The 18,107-nt window shown below is 38.4% G+C and overlaps 1 protein-coding gene across 1 annotated transcript in view; it reads right to left on the bottom strand.

Annotated features, from left to right (window-relative positions):
* Positions 1 to 5,886, bottom strand: part of ALATS (Alanyl-tRNA synthetase) — a 34,153-nt gene extending 28,267 nt beyond the window's left edge. The window contains exons 1-4 of the mRNA XM_087689508.1: positions 5,431 to 5,886; positions 3,900 to 4,138; positions 2,722 to 2,862; positions 2,456 to 2,602 (exon numbers count right to left, since the gene is read on the bottom strand). Coding sequence (XP_087545634.1) covers positions 2,456 to 2,602; positions 2,722 to 2,862; positions 3,900 to 4,138; positions 5,431 to 5,608 — 705 coding nt within the window. The 5' untranslated portion in view covers positions 5,609 to 5,886. The remainder of the gene's footprint in view (positions 1 to 2,455; positions 2,603 to 2,721; positions 2,863 to 3,899; positions 4,139 to 5,430) is intronic.
* Between the last annotated feature and the right edge of the window lie 12,221 nt (positions 5,887 to 18,107).

The raw sequence follows: 18,107 nt of genomic DNA, 5'->3' as shown, positions 1-18,107 counted from the left end.
ACCTTTACCAAAATATGCCTATAACGACACAATTTATATCTTTATAGGTAAAATACTATTTGAGATCATATATGGAAAACCACTCTTATTACCTATTCTCAAAAATAAGGAGATATTTCATGCTGATGAGTTTGTGCATAATATGGATACAACTTTTACCCAAGTTAAACAAGTTATCCAAAGATCTCAATAATAAAAAAATTTAAAAAAGACATAAGCATCGAAGATAATTGATTATACAAGACAAAGATTGGATGTGGCTAAAATTTGACAAAGCTCATCTAACAAACAATAACAAGCCTTCATCTCAAGTCACTAAGCTCGCAGCAAGAAATTATAGGACATTTCAAGTCACTAAAAAGATTAATAATATTTGTTACAAATTACAACCCAAAGCATTCGAGATTTCACAATGTTTTTCATATCCATCTTCTAAAGCTTTATAAAGGGCCTCCACAATTGAAACCTATAATAGAACATCCATCTAAATTAGATAAACAGGACAAGATACTTCGATCAGAGTAAATAGTATTTTATATGATCAGGAAACGAGAAAAAAATATCTTTAAAATTTTCATTTTCAAATTCAAAAATTACTATCATTTAGATTCTAAATGAATGCCAAAAGAATATTTTAAAGACTATCTAGCAATACTTGTAGCTTATGAAAAAGCTACAGTATCAAAAATACTTCAAGCAACATCTTAAAAACAAAACGAATTTAAAGAGGGAGAGATGTAACAAACCTTTTGTATATCGATTGTTACCGACACATATTGGCTTAATGATTCCAATTTAATTTGATACTTATGTACTTAGAAAGGCAATTTGTATTATTTAAGCGTTCTAAAATATAATTAAATGTTCATCTTTCCATTTAAGAATAGCTAATTGCTAAAACACTCTATAATTATACTTAGGTCGTTATTGACGAGATGCCCAAAAAAAATTAAAAGTTTAGGTGATCAAATTGACTAAAAAGCTCAGATGACTAAGACTTTTACACTCAAATAGTCACATTGACTAGATATTTATATAATGAGTGGTTTCAAAAAGTAAAATCGGATTATCATGATCAAAGAAACAAACCATGAATCAGTAAACCTATAAAATGAAGCTCTTGAAAACTAAATTTGACAACTCCTAAAATTTAAGAGGTTACTATTTTTGAAAGTTACTCAAATGAAATTTTTTTCACAACAAAAGCTTTCGAATTTTGCAAGGAATAATTTTGTCTTCAGCAGCTATCTCAAATTCTCAACCATTTGAGAGATTTTTAGAGTGGAAGGTATCGAATCTTCTTTCTCTAGAAAAAATGACACGCGGCATCTAGAAGAAAACATGTGTCATTTTGAAGAGACAAGTATAAGGAAAAAGTGATATGTGACATTTAGGAGAGGCCATGTGTCATTTTAAAGAAACAAGTGTCCCTACACTTATCATTTTCAATAAAATTTTATTATTTATAGCCTCTTCTTTCCACTTTTGAGCATCCGAGCCCCACACCTATATACTGGAGATCTCTCTCTTTATTTGAAACAACCTCTCATGTTGAAATTTCAACCACATGGTTTGTACTCTCCTATCTATCTTTCATCCAAGAAACACTTTCTACTTAGCTTTATCTAATCGAAGCATTGAAGAAAAAAATCAATTTGTTGCCTAGAGTTTGCAAAAATTAGAGTTTCAAAACTCTAATTTTCAAAATTGCAGCAAATCAACCATTTTTATATAAGGTTCAGGCTCTTGGTGCCCATGGTTTTGTTTCAATAAATTCCTGTAAAGAGGCAGGGATCAGTTCCCCTCTCAACGTGGTGCTCACTCCTCTCTCTCTCTCTCTCTCTCTCTCTCTCTCTCTCTCTCTCTATGTGTGTGTGCTAATTTTCATGGTGATAATTGATCGAGTTGGTTAAGTTCAAAGTATTGTCATTCTCAAGTTCTTCCCCGCACTTATAGTGCATCCTTTTTGTCATAGACATAGAAAATATGGGCCAAATATTAAAGTGGCAATCGAAAATAGAGATGAAACAACAAATATAATATATGTCTATTTCAGAGCTGAATACTTTAGATGAATGAACTCCAAATACTCTTCAAGTATGGCATCCCAATTTGAAGCTGGCAAGTTCCATGAATGTAGGGATCATGTACCTGCTAGTGCATGTCTTGCTCTATATCTTAGCCCTGATTCTATGTTTACAAATCCAAAGGCCACACATGTAATTGTGAAATAGCAATGCAATGAAAAGTCTAAATATTCCACTTAAGTGGCATACTCTAAGATAATGCAAGCTCGATATTAAGAATAATATGGGCCAGCATCTTTATTATCTGCATAAGCGCACAGTTCGTCCTACTTAATACTAAAAAAATAAGTAAGCACACATTCACATAGTCACTAAGGGAGATCATGGATCAAAGACTATCATAAATCTAGAGCAAGGCTGGTTATTACCTGAATAAACACAAGATTCCAGATCTCAATACATGTTGGATCATCATTGTTTACGAGGGCAGCTGCATCACGGTTCCCAAGTCTATCAAAATGGATCTCAGTGCATGGCCCACATGGTCCAGTGTCACCCATTTCCCAGAAGTTGTCCTGTACATGATGGTAGAGTGCACATGATTTTGCAAGAGTACTTCTAAGCCCCACCGCTGATATGTTTCTAAAGCACAATATCATAAAAAATAATGCACTGTATGAATGAAAAAATGAACCTTGCAGCCAAAGGGCAAAACATGCCCTTCAGGTAATCGTGTCAACCATATGTCTCTTGCTTCTGTATCAGCAGGGAGCCCAAGCTTCTCGTCGCCACCAAAGTATGTAGCATACAACCGATCCTTGGGGAGCTTGTAGACCTGCAGGTAAATACTTGCATTTAGTGTAGACAGCACTACAACTTCAAATACACCTTCACCAAATATAAGTAGGACAATTGTCATTAAAGATTGCATGAGCTAAGAGATGTAAAAACAGATAAACTCGTTGTGTTGTTTCCTCGGCATCTTTTATTAAAAAAAGTGCAATGTAGGTTATTTGAGACATATCATGTATTGCTTTCAAGATGGAAAGCAATCAGAGTGACTGTGGCAGACAGTTTTTAAAACTATGCTATCAAACAAGAGAATGTGGTAATGCTTGGCTAGGACCCCAGCAGTTGTACTAATAGTAATGTACAATGTCATGTTAGATACTTCAACCATGATTTAAGTGCTTTCCCAATGCAGTTCAGACCCTTAAATATTATCTCCAAGACCAAACAGAATGCTTCCCTGATTTCTACATGGATCTCGTCAGAGAATGTAAAGTTCAAATTAAGAAAAATCATAATTAGTTATAAAATGTGATTGTTACAACCCAGCCCTTAAAAACCCATGTATTTCAAATAGCTCCTGCTTCTTTTGTATTGCAGCTGAGGAAACCTCTTGTCATAGTTTTAGTCTTGCCCGGTGACTCGGGACATGTGATCTCTCAGTCTGAAGTTTGGCGTTCGGCTGCTGGAGGGTCCAAGCATCCAAATCACTGGTTTTCTGGAAACCCCAAATTTGCAAGATCCATGCAGCCACATATACATATGTCTTTCCACTTTTTTACACTGTTGGGGCTGTTTGGCACAATTGGACTACACTGAAAGCTTTCCTGTTCCAGAATGCACAGCCATATCAGCCATTTGAGAGGTCTCTTGTGGTGACAGTCGAGCACCATCAAGTATGCAGATCTCTTCAGTCACTCTAACTGATACTTAGTAGTCATTGACTCTTGTACATTCCATACTTCATAATAAATACAATTAACCATTAAAGGAAAAAAATGTATAAAAACTATTCCAGTGTGATATCCTTGATCGTTTAGCTCAAGCAAAAGAATTAAGAGCAGATGCATAAAAATAACTTACATCCACAAGAAGCTCCCAAGCCCACTCAATAGCCTCCTTCTTGAAATAATCCCCAAATGACCAATTTCCCAGCATCTCAAAAAATGTATGATGGTATGTATCTTTGCCAACATCATCCAGATCATTGTGCTTCCCACCAGCTCGAATGCACTTTTGAGTGTCACAGGCTCTTTTTAATTGCCCTAACTTGCTCCTGGGATCCACTGTACCCAGAAAAATGGCCTTGAATTGATTCATGCCTGCAAACAAGAACCACCAATTTTGATCAACTGTACATCTATCCTTTGCAAATGACTGCTGTCAGAATTCAAAGATCACTCTCAATCAATAGAAACTCATTCATCCACATGCTTTTCTGAAGGAATTGTATTGTAATGCAGAGTCCACCAAGAAGAAAGTTCTGCAGCCATGCAATGTGGAAAAGTAAGGCAATAGATTTTTGGCATTATTTTCTCTTCTTGGGACATTATCCCCCACTTAAGCTAGATGGCTGTGTAACAGAAGTGCTGGTCAATGTACTGTGCATAGTGATAAACTAGCTAGTGAGATACGCCTTCCATAATAAAGGATAGTCATTCTGATCAAAAACGGACAATCCTTGAATCACAAAAAGCTGGACAAAGCAGTTGGACAATGTGAAATGAAGAAATGGATCCTTTGGCCTTAGTTTCTCTTCGTGGGAAATCAAATAAACAGTTTGAAATGGTGTTATCCCCCACTTCAGCTAGCTTGCTATGTGCCAGAATTGCTAGTCAATCTAATGAGAATATTGTGACCTTGCAAAATGAGAATAGCCACTCTGATCAACACCAGGCAATTCTTGAATCACAAAACTCTGGAGAAAGAAAAGTCCACATAAACTGAAAAATATGAAATGAAGAGATGGTTCCTTTCGCCTTGTTTCTCTTCTTGGGACATCAAATAAACAGTTTGCGATGGTGCTATCCCCCACTTAAGCTAGCCAGCTATGTGCCAGAATTGCTGGTCAATCTACTGAGCATACTCAGATAAACTAGCTGGCTGTCTGACTGAATTGCTGGTCAATCTACCACACTCTGTTAGGCCTTGCAAAATGAGAATAGCCACTCTGATCAACACCAGGCGATTATGGAATCACAAAACTCTGGAAAAATAAAATTCAGCATAAACTGAAAAATATGAAATGAAGAGATGGTTCCTTTGGCCTTAGTTTCTCGCCTTGGAACATCAAATAAACAGTTTGCGATGGTGCTGTCCCCCACTTAAGCTAGGCGGCTGTGTGGCAGAATTGCTGGTCGATCTACTGAGCATACTCAGATAAACTAGCTGGCTGTTGCTGGTCAATCTACTGAGCATACTCGGATAAACTAGCTGGCTGTCTGACTGAATTGCTGGTCAATCCACCATATTGTGACAAGCCTTACAACATGACAGAAGGGTATGGCAAGTGCCTAGCCCTCTGGTCGAAACCAGACGATTCTTGAATCACAAAACACTGGGGAAAAGAATTTGAGTATAAACTGAAAAATGGGGAATGAAGAAAGGGAAGCACCGGCATTGGCAAAGAGCAGTGTCGGATCGTCCAGCGGAACCACAGGGCTGGATTCGACGACTGTGTGCTGTTTCGAAGCGAAGAAGGAGTTAAAGGTCTCGCGCACGCGAATGGCAGGCCATGGAATGTCGAGCGGGCCTCCGGTGGTGTACGGGAGGGAGGTGTCGAGGCCGGGCATGGCTGGATGAGCCAAAGGCGTTCCTAGCACTACGGGAGGCGATCAATCGATGGAGGTGTCTGAGCCGGCGGCCTTCTTCTTCCTCTTCTTGTGTGTCTCGTGGGAGTCTTGAGATCGTTCGTCTTGTTCTTCTGCTGCTGTTACTGCTGCTGCTTCTCCTTCTTAATTTCTGTTCTTATTCCACACACACACAACTCTCTCTCTCTCTCTCTCTCTCTCTCTCTCTCTCTCTCTCGGGCTGTAGCTTGGATCCTGAGCTTTCTTTCTTTGTAGTCTCAAAATGCAAGCATCATTCCACCACTAAATCCTTAGCCAATTACCACATAAAACATGCCTTCAAATTCGATTTGATGAATAGCTCCCATCCTTTGGGAGAGGCATGGGCTTAGCTAGAATCACATCTTCATGTGACTCCCAATTGTAGTGAGCATTTTTGTGCAAAATTTCAAAAATCTACTCTAATTAGGCTACCCATAATTGACAAAATCTAGGCCATTTAGCCATAGTTCCTATCCATTTTTCCTAATTGTAAAAGTACTCGTATTGTGGAATATTTACAACATCCCCTTACATTTAATGGTTAGGAAAATAAGTCTTTAGCAAGCATTGGATCATAATATTAACCCAACATCCAAGGTTTTTTGATCCGGCTGACCCAAGGCTTTATTGTTCAAATGTCTTGCCTTATTATAGAATATAGAAAATGCATTTCAAAATAGAAGATGAAAATTTGGAACCGACAAAAGTCTTACATTGATTTAGAAAATATGAAGTTGCTTTTGCTTGCAAACTAGTACTCTTGTCTTCCTCTCCTATGGGCACTTCATCGACTTCTCTAATAAAGCAACAACATGGACTAAATGTTGTTATCTCATTCTGGTTTCTCCAATGTTTTTGTTACCAAAGTTCCTCTCTTGCAACATGGTGCATTTACTTCCTTCACCCAAGCACTTGCCACTAAAGGGGGCACTATGTCAACTCTTATTAGAGGACCCACGAAAAAGAAGCTCTTTCCATGATATCAACTTCATTGGGTTTTAAAGCTCTTATCACACTACCCAACTCATGGTCAAAATACCACCTTTATGAACTCACAAGTTTCAAACACTAATGTTGAGTGCACAATGATGTCCTTGGGCTACCAAAGGAGCTCATGTATATCATGGTATTATGTTGATATCTACCTACTCCCTTTATAAATTCTATCATCTCTTCCAATAAAAAGTATGTCATAAGAACAAACCCCATAATGGCATTCATAAACTCAAACTAGTAGTTGTTATACTTGGAAAGGTTTGTAAGACAAAAGGTGTGACCCTTCTTTGACTTCATCAATCTCGCTAGTACACATGATGTTTTTATCAATGGCTTTACACATGTTACCATTCAATTGAAAGTAGGCAATCCGATACATCAAAAAAGTGTGTATGTGGCAAGCTATAGAGGATGCCTATTAGCTCAATTTTATTGATGTTGAGACTCTTTGTGTGTAGATATGGTCTAACAAGGATTGAAAAAGAACGGCTAAATGTGGTTCTTGATAAAAGGAAGGAAGATTGATCAACTTCTTTGTGATCAATTCTCAACCCCTAATGAAGTGTTCCATGAGGGGTAAATCTTTGAAGGTTGCTAAGTGTACGAGGGATGTAGAGCTTAAGGATTTTTGGTGGATTGAGAAAACTAAGGTTCCTTTGGTTGTTATAGATCCCATATCTACACTTTAAAGGAGACTCAAGAAAGTTTGGAAAGCAACACCTTTTCACAACCTCAATTCATACTTACGGCGGAGGTTTCTAGCAAGTTGGCTATTGTCAACAAAATGAAGAAACATATGCAAATTTCTCTGCTTTGTCTCTTTTGCAAGTGGGAGGAGGGGCGACGAAACGTGTATTTTGGGACTATAAACAAGTCACAGTGATACGAAAGGCAACAATGAAGATTATGAATCAACTAGGCTTTGAGTCAAATGGCTTCCTAGAGGCAAATCCCTTTTGGTGACTTCGGAAAACTAAATGAAGAGCCTAATACATATGGAGGATGCATACATCATGAGAAGTATCTAGTTTATCAAAAATGACATTTTGCATGCTATGAGGAATTTCTCCATTGGGATCTTGAGTGGTAGTTTTCGTATGTTCATAAAATTGGTGGAAATATTTTGAGGTTACTGCAAAATAACAAAATAAAACTTTATATATTGTCTGTCTAGTTTAATTTTCCTTTGTGGCAATAAATTCTTAAACCTTAAAGTTTTTAACGAGAGGTTAAAAACTTTGACAATATAAAGTCTTACCTTTGGTAATGTAATCTATTTGACAACATTAAAGAAAAATGAAAGCAATAATTTATCATCTTCCCATACATAAGTTGAATTTGGAAAAAGTTGCCCAAATATCTTGTAAGCGATTTTCAATATCCATCTATTTCTATTCTATGTTATTTTGTTGATGGCTTTAGGAGATCATGAACCTTCATCTCTCTCTCGTGAGTCTCTCTCTCTCTCTCTCTTCTTCTCTCTCTCTCTCTCTCTCTCTCTCTCTCTCTCTCTCTCTCTCTCTCTCTCTCTCTCTCTCTCTCTCTCTCTCTCTCTCTCTCTCTCTCTCTCTCTCTCTCTCTCTCTCTCTCTCTCTCTCTCTCTCTCTCTCTCTCTCTCTCTCTCTCTCTCTCTCTCTCTCTCTCTCTCTCTCTCTCTCTCTCTCTCTCTCCACATGGGCTAGCAATAGTGGGACCCCCTAAATTGGTTGAAAGTGCAATTGCTAGCCAATGCGTCTAATGGGGGTAGTTAGTTGATAGAGACGCACAAATCAGTGACCTAATGATGGAAGAAGGGAAGGAGGAGGTTGCCCCAACTCTCTCTCTCTCTCTCTCTCTCTCTCTCTCTCTCTCTCTCTCTCTCTCTCTCTCTCTCTCTCTCTCTCTCTCTCTCTCTCTCTCTCTCTCTCTCTCTCTCTCTCTCTCTCTCATATTAAATCTTAACCCTTGACTCTTACATTGACATTAAGTTTTGAGAAGGGATGCACTATACCCCTTAACATTAAGTCTTAACCCTTAGCCCCTACATTGACATTCCTATGTCATCCTTGTGTGTGTGAAGAAAAAGAAATAGGGGGAGGAGAGAGAGAGAGAGAGAGAGAGAGAGAGATGAAGGAAAAAGCCCTAAGGGGAAGCACGTGAGAAGAAGCAAGAGCTATGGTGAAAGGAGCAAGAGAGTAAAAACTCCAACAGTCATGCAATGCTGAGTCTATTCTTTTCCATGCAGTCTATTAAACACCTCTTCGATATCTACATGAGCCCTCATTAACATCCACCTCCACCTCTTGTGCCACCTTTTGTAAAATAAACCCACCACTCTCCAACATGTGGATTTCTTCTATGATCAAATTAGTGCCTTGTGCCATTGGTCATACTTGTGGAACCTTGGGCGGTGCGTGATGAATGGAAGAACAAATGTTCCATGTATGGTCCACACTATCATTACAAAACCACATGAATTGGCACCACATTCCATGTTGATTGGTAGCTTCTCCTCTTGAGCTAGACCACTCCATGATGCCACAAAACGAAGGTGCAAGCACCCCATGTGATGTATTTTTATATATGTTTTTTGCATTTTCCCTCTCTAGCTCCCAACCATCCTTGGTATTGTACACGGCTGCAAGTTGGAATCCTTCTTATAGCCCAAACTATGTCATGAAGGACTGTCTCCACCACCATTTCCTCCGAATAATTTGGTGATACTGCCCTTGATTGGTTGGAAGGCAAAGGGATCTGAAAGTTTAGTTTTCTTCTACCCTTTCTTCTAGGTACGTTTTTGGTCACATACTTAGGCCTATGAGAGGCATTGGCTTCCTCAAACCCCACTTTCCCATCAACCTTGCATTTTCTTGCTACAGTCAGATTGTCCTCTCGAAAATTGAGACATTTATGCAATTCAATTCCTCTTGCCACCTCCTCAACCATCCTTATTATTGCTGGAGGTGTGGGGCTAATTCCTTATTGTAGTCGACTCAAAAGCTTCTCTGCACTAGGTCCTACACCATGGAACTTTCCACCAATGAATGCATGTTGTTTTGTGCTCTGTAGTAGAGCATTGGCCAAATCACTAAGACATGCATCGTACAATCTAATAGATCCCTTACATCCCTCCCCTACCAACCAACTTGCATGCATTGGCTTTGCTAAGTTCATGGTTGACACATGAGCTTCATGCCTGCAAACAAGAACCACCAATTTTGATCACTTGTACATCTATCCTTTGCAAATGACTGTAGTCAAAATTCAAAGATCACTCTCAATCAATAGAAACTCATTCATCCACATGCTTTTTTGAAATAACTGTATTGTAATGCAAAGTCCACCAAGAAGAAAGTTCTGCAGCCATACAATGTGGAAAAGTAAGGCAATAGATTTTTGGCATTATTTTCTCTTTTGGGGCACTATCCCCAACTTAAGCTAGATGGATGTGTAACAAAAGTGCTGGTCAATGTACTGTGCATAGTGATGAAATAGCTAGATGTTGGACTTAATTGCTAATCAATCTCACACAACATTGAGATACGCCTTCTGTAATAAAGGATAGCCATTCTGATCAAAACCGGACAATCCTTGAATCACAAAAAGCTGGACATTACTGAAGAATGCAAAATGAAGAAATGGATCCTTTGGCCTTAGTTTCTCTTCACAGGAAATCAAATAAACAATTTGCAATGGTGTTATCCCCCACTTCAGCTAGCTTGCTATGTGCCATAAATGCTAGTCAATCTAATGAGAATATTGTGATAAACTAGCTGATTGTCTCACTGAATTGCTAGTCAATCTACCACACTGTGTTAAGCCTTGCAAAATGAGAATAGCCACTCTGATAAGCACCAGGTAATTCTTGAATCACAAAACTCTAGAGAAAGAAAAGTCCACATAAATTGAAAAATATGAAATGAAGGGATGGTTCCTTTCACCTTGTTTCTCTTCTTGGGACATCAAAGAAACAGTTTGAGATGCTGCTATCCCCCACTTAAGCTAGCCAGCTATCTGCCAGAATTGCTGGTCAATCTATTGAGCATACTCATGTAAACTAGTTGGCTATCTGACTGAATTGTTGATCAATCTACCACACCCTGTTAGGCCTTGCAAAATGAGAAAAGCCACTCTGATCAACACCATGCAATTATGGAATCACCTGGAAAAAGAAAATTCCGCATAAACTGAAAAATATGAAATGAAGAGATGGTTCCTTTGGCCTTAGTTTCTCACCTTGGGACATCAAATAAACAGTTTGTGATGGTGATGTCCCCCACTTAATGGGACTACAAACAAGTCACTATGATACTGAAGGCAACAATGAAGATTATGAATCAACTAGACTTTCAGTCAAATGGTTTCCTAGAGGCAAATCCCTTTTGGTGACTTTGGAAAACTAAATGAAGAGCCTAATACATATGGAGTATGCATACATCACGAGAAGTATCTAGTTTATCAAAAATGACATTTTGCATGCTATGAGGAATTTCTCCATTGGGATCTTGAGTGGCATTTTTCATTTGTTCATAAAATTGGTGGAAATATTTTAAGGTTACTGCAAAATAACAAATTTAAACTTTATATATTGTTTGTCTAGTTGAATTTTCCTTTGTGGCAATAAATTCTTAAACCTCAAAGTTTTTAATGAGAGATTAAAAACTTTGACAATATAAAGTCTTACCTTTGGTAATATAATCTATTTTGACAACATTAAAGAAAAATGAAAGCAATAATTTGTCATCTTCCCATATGTAAGTTGAATTTGGAAAAAGTTGCCCTAATATCTTGTAAGTGATTTTCAATATCCATCTATTTCTATTCTATGTTATTTTGTTGATGGCTTTAGGAGGTCATGAACCTTCATAGGACCTCTTGAGCCTACAACTCTCTCTCTCTCTCTCTCCACATGGGCTAGCAATAGTGGGACCCCCTGTATTGGTTCAAAGTACAATTGCTAGGCAATGTATCTAGTGGGGATAGTTAGTGGATAGAGATGCATAAATCAGTGACCCAATGATGGAAGAAGAGAAGGAGGAGGTTGCCCCAATGATCTCTCTCTCTCTCTCTCTCTCTCTCTCTCTCTCTCTCTCTCTCTCTCTCTCTCTCTCTCTCTCTCCACATTAAATCTTAACCTATGGCTCCTACATTGACATTAAGTTTTGAGAGGGGATGAACTATACCCCTTAATAGTCTTAACCCTTGGCCCCTACATTGACATTCCTAGGTCATCCTTGTGTGTGTGTGTGCGTGTGTAATGAAGGGAGAAGCCCTAAGGGGAAGCACGTGAGAAGAAGCAAGAGCTATGGTGAAAGGAGCAAGAGAGCAAGAGTAAGAGACACATGATGTGGAAACTCCAACAGTCACAATGTGTGGTTGGCCTTCCCTTATTCAAATGTCACTAAGAAAATAAAAAATGAAGTGACAATGATGGGTGCCCACCACCAACAGTGTGTAGCTATTGTCAATGTAATGAATACATTGGCAGTTAGGCACTAGCGCCTCTCCCCCGAGTAACCTCTCACTTAAAGATAAATGTGTCTCAAGTGAAGAGTGAAAGATAAAAAGAAAAATACACTATATACATAAAGTACAACTGGATGAGGAAAGATTTAATCTCATCCAATGCCCATTAGCTTCCTAAGGAAGGCAAAATGTTCCACTGAGAGACTTTTAATGAGAAAATCTACAGGATTTTGGTCTATTGAGATCTTGACAAGCTCAATGGACTTATTCTCAACAACCTCTCATGGATAAAGTGGTAACTCACCTCATTTGTCTTCACATGGAAGATAAGATTTTTGGCTAATTGAATAGCACTTAGAGAATTTGAATGTAGTGTAGGAACCACATCAATAATACCAGGATTTGCAAGATGAGATGGCCTAACTAGAGAGCCTCTCTATAAGCCTCGGTGATTGCAGCATACTTTATCTTTGTAGTGGATAGGGCTGTGCATTTTGCACCCTGGACATCCAAGAAACAACGCCTCCAACAAAGTGAAGACATAGCCAGAGGTGGATTTTCTACTGTCTGTATGTCCTACATAATCAGAACCAATGTATCCCATAACTTTTATATCTTGGCCACCATAATATATGTACATATCTACAGTGCCCTTAAGGTATCTCATAATACCCTTCACAACATCCCAATGCTGCTTGCCAGGTGTAGGCATATAGCACGCCACAACTCCCACTACAAATGCTATGTCCGAAGACGAGTGGCTATCATGGCATACATTGAACTATCCACAACGGATGCATAAGGGATCTTGGCCATCTCGGCCTTTTGCTCATCAAACCGTGGACAATCAGCCTAGCTAACCTTCACATGAAAAGGGATAAGATAGATGATATGCTTAATATCCTGCATATAAAACCACCCAAGGACATTCTCGATGCACTTCTTGTGTGACAAGTAAAGGAGCTTCTTAGGGCGATCACACGTGAAGCACATCCTAAGAATATATGAGGCCTATCCCATGTTCTTCATCTTAAATTAGGGCGATCACACGTGAAGCACATCCTAAGAATATATGAGGCCTATCCCATGTTCTTCATCTTAAAGCTTTTCTTGATCTAACTTTTCAAGGCATCCAACTCATCATGAGCACTACCAACAATCAATATATCATTGACATAAAGTATCAAAATTATAAGGTTGCACATCATGAGTCTTGTTTGTGTATAAACATGGATCCATATCACCACATGTATACCCTTGTGAATGGGTTGCACATCCAGAGTCTTGTTTGTGTATAAACATGGATCCATATCACCACAGGTATACCCTTGTGAATGCATGAAGGCATCAAACTTGTGGTACCATTTCCTATGTGCTTGCTTAAGGCTGTAAAGGCTCTTTCTCAACTTGCACACTAGGTGTCCCTTGCCTTTTGCTTCAAAGCACTTAGGCTATTGCATATAAATCTCATCATGCAAGTCCCCATGTAAGAAAGTAGTCTCGACATCCATCTAATAGAGGTCCAAATCTAGCTACACAACCAAATCTAATACTAGGCATAGGGTAGTTATCTTGATGATAGGAGAGAAGACTTCATCGAAGTCAACACCATGTTCCTTCTTAAAACTCTCCATAACCAATTTGGCCTCATAGGTGCTCGAGCTTAAGGCGTCGAGGGGTACTTTTCAACTTGTACACCCACTTGCATGGCAAAGCACGATTTCCACTAGACAAAGGAACCAAATCCTATATATGATTTTTCTACAGTGAGTTATACTCTAACTACATGGCCCTCTCCCAAGAGTAACTATCACTTTTGTGTATGGCCTCATCATAGGTAAGACGCTCACCAACATCTATCACCATAATATAGCCCATAGAGGATGCAAACTGATTGTATCTCTAGTAGATCGTTGCAAAACAAGTTGTGGGATATGTACATCCTATCTAATGTCGTGGTCCTAGGCCAATAGAGGATCATGTACATCTTATCTAATGTCATGGTCCTGGGCCACTGGAGGATTAGCTACTGACAGGCTATCTAGTTGGTTGCACAGTAATAAGAGGCTCCTCTTGAAATATCACATTGCGTATCTCAATGATTTTGCTTAGGCTACTTATGCATTTTCTCCTCATGGAAAATAATATCATGGCTACAAATAACCTTCCAAACTTCTAGATCCCATGAGCGATAGCCCACGTCACATGTATCCCCATAATTAGAAGATGCATTTCACAAACTTAGAATCTAGCTTATTACATTTGTCATTGGAAACATGGCAAAAAGCCTCACAACCAAAGACATGCAAATGAGCATATGATAGAGGTTTTCCAAACTATGTCTCCCCTGCAACCTAATAGTCAAGAATAATGCATGGGGATCAGTTAATCAAATGTATAATATTACTAACTACCTCAGCCCAAAAGTACTATAGTAAGCATGCCTGGCTAAGGATACTATGAACTGGCTCCTGAATTAGCCTATTCATGTGTTCAACCATATTATTATGGAGTGGGTGGGCTTTAGATACATACTCACCCCCATTGTTAGATTATAGGCATAATACCCAAATTATTTCTCAACAAAAGCAAGCCAATACTAAAATGTAGCCAATACTTCCAACTTTTTCTTTATGGGGTATGCCCTGACCGTATGCAAGTAATCATCAATGAAAGTAGCAAAATACTTCAAGCCACCTAAGGACTTGCAGGGCATAGGTCCATAAACATTTGAATGAATAATAGCTAGAGGCTCACCAATGCACATAATGCCAAGCTTCTAATGCAAACTACGGTCTGTTTGCCACATAAAGACAATGATGACAAGAATCAAAATACTTATAGTCAAGGGACAGAATATACTATAAATGGGTAAGCATTTTCATTCCCTTTAATGACATATACCCAAGGCAATGATGCCAAAATGATATATGTGGTATCATAGCCACTACCAAAACATGGTCGATAGAACTAGATACAAGTATGAGATAAAGAGTGCCAAACTTGGCACCTCATGCCAAGACAAGATTCCCAAGGGTAAATTTCCACAAGGAATCACCAAAATATATAATATAACTGGCATCATCCAACTATCTAGTCGAAAGTAGGCTTTTAGTCAAAGTTGAAACATGGCATGCATCATGCAAAGTAAGCATACTACTTAAAGCAAACTACAAATTGGTCATCTACGATACCAATAATACGTAATTCCAAGCCATTATCCAATTTAATAGATCATGTCATGCTGCGATAAGAGTGGAATCACTCTCGATGAGGGGTAATATGAAATGAGGCCCCTGAATCAAGCAGCCAACACTGAGCATAGATGGACAAGGTATCAATCAATTGTGACATTCAAGAAAAGAAGTTGCAAGTATGTAATCATCATTTGAATAAGTCTGCATGACATTAATCTCTTCAATCGTAACAATGGAATTGCTAAGGACAATGTTGCAATCATCATTCTTTTTCTATACTTTTCCCTTTCCCTTTTCCATGCACTTGTCATCATGCATTGTATGACACTGATGCCAAATATGACCTTGCTTCCCACAATAGTGACAAGTCAATGCAAACTTATGGCCCCGGAACTTATTGCGAGACTATCCATGTGACTAAGAACAAGATTGCTAAGAGTCTCTCACATGGTGGTCATTACCGCTTCTACTATTATGGCCTTTGATTGTCAAAGCATGAGAGGTATAGGAGGCATCTACATTCTTTCTATTAACCACTTCATTCAAAAGCACACCCTCTACATCCTGCAATTTTAGCCCATTATGCAGGCATATTTGCACACATAGCAGTATAGAATGTGCACATTCCATGACTCGACCAAGGTTACTAGTAAGAACAAGGGAGGAAGGCTATCCTTAAAGTCAATTCCTTGCAAAGACAAGTGGCTGAAAATAGAATGAAACTCATTTAACTACGTGGACATGGAAGTCCCCTCCTTCATATGAAGGTCCACGGGTTGCTTTAGCCAATACATCCGAGAGGCATGGCTTTGCTTATCATAGACATTATGAATCTTATCCCATAACTATCACATAGTCTGCCCTTTAGAGAAAATATTATAGTAGACCTACTTAAAGAGTGACAAAATGATTGTAGATTTACATAACTCATCTAGTTTAGCCTAATGCTCTCCATCAAAGCATTTGGGATTTACACCCTTATGTCTCAATGACTTAATATGTGATTTTTGCAATAGAGCATGCTTGATTTGTGCCTTTTAATAAATGTAATTTGTGCCATCCAACAGGTCAATGCTAAATATAGTATTGTCAATTGATCCACCAGCCATAATGCAATGAATAAAAACAATAGTATTACAAACAGGCTACTGTGAATGACTGTAAATAGCCCCAAAATCATAGCCAACTCAAGGGCTAAGCAAGAGGAACTAACAAGATGGTGAGCTATCCACAAATTGTAATCAAGTAGTGGTAAAATCCAAGTGACCGCCCTTAGATAGAATGCATAAAACTAAAATGACAGGCTGCTATAATAAAGTGCAACAATATGCCAACAACCGATGTGAGCAACCAATAAAGAAAATACCACGAACAACTAACACAGAGAGATATTGCAACTACAATGTGTCAGTAGCCATAATGCACTAGGCATAGACGTCATGCACATAGTAGATATTGAGGTTAAAGAAGAGAATTGTCAAATGCAAAACCCACTAACAATACATAACCTAAGAGCATATAAATATCATCGACAACACATTGATAGATATAACTGCTAGGTCCAAAGTAAGTGATCAAATAAGCCCACTATAGGATAACTACATCCAATATATATCAAGAGAGCATGTACATGAAGTAAGTGTCCCACGGTCTCGATGAAAGTAAGCTCAAGCTCAACTATGAATTTCCAAAGCTCTATGTAACATCCAAAATGTTGTGAAAGCTCCCACTAAAACAAAAAAGGAATGTCGAATGAGCCAAAAAAATGCTCAATACATCACGTGTATAGCATCTAAACAATCAAGATCTATGTGACATTCATCCAAACAATCAAGATCTATGTGACATGCATCCAAAGCAAGAGACCCAATATCTTATTCGAGCTCTTACTATAGCATCCAATAGCTTGTAACCACAGCCAAGGTCAATGTAACCAAGCGCGAATCTTAGCTCAAAAGCATGTCATACCATATCAGAAAGTATATATAACAATCAAAGTAGTAATACAACCATTGAGTATCATGTAAAGCATCAAACAACATTAGGCATAAATTGTCCTTGATAAAAGCTTGCTGCTCACAATAAAACAATAGTGATATAATAATAAAAAATGAGCTAATGCAAGCTCAATCTGAGCTTAAAAGTATCCCGGTACATTTTGCTAGCAATTGGGCATTATAACCAAGTGCCAGAGCATCGTAGAAGCAATGTAGAATGAGTGAGAGGCTATCCTAAGTATAAATTGCAATGAAACACCTTGCTAATGCTAAAATATGTCAGCTCAAATTAGTTCAGTAATGCCATAGTACATCATCATAATGTCCTCCAAGCATCTAATGATCATCCAAGCATACTCTAATGAGCCAGCACCAAAAGTAGGCATGAATAGAAGCATGTATAGACTCCAAGCAACACTGAAGAAGACCCATACCAGGACATGTGTACAATGGATATATTGTCGTATTCAAGAATGAACAAAAAGGTTAGAAGCTACAAAACTGTGCCTAAAGCCATAATAGCAATGTTGAGAGTGATGAAATGATTGATTATGTGTCCAAGAATGCCACAAGAGGTAGATGGATTGTTGATCACAAAAAGGCGAGGTGCTATTGAAACATTTGCAACTTGTAAATGATCATGCTATTGCTAGAAATGATGGGGGGCCAATGCTGAGGTCAATGGGGCATAAGGTAATGATTAGTGACTTTGTCAAGGCTGCCAATAACTCACAGCAGGAGCTCTAATTAAATGAAGAGGGGGAGGCTATAGCTTCAATAAGCCTTGATGATTGTGGAAGAAGATAAGCATTGATACATACCACT

This window comes from Lygodium microphyllum, chromosome 12 (genome assembly GCF_053477565.2).
Source record: "Lygodium microphyllum isolate KBCC chromosome 12, Lygodium_microphyllum_v1.1.10, whole genome shotgun sequence".
Lineage (NCBI taxonomy): Eukaryota > Viridiplantae > Streptophyta > Polypodiopsida > Schizaeales > Lygodiaceae > Lygodium > Lygodium microphyllum.
The sequence above is the reverse complement of the archived record's forward strand: the minus strand, read 5'-3'. Positions and strand labels throughout refer to the sequence as shown.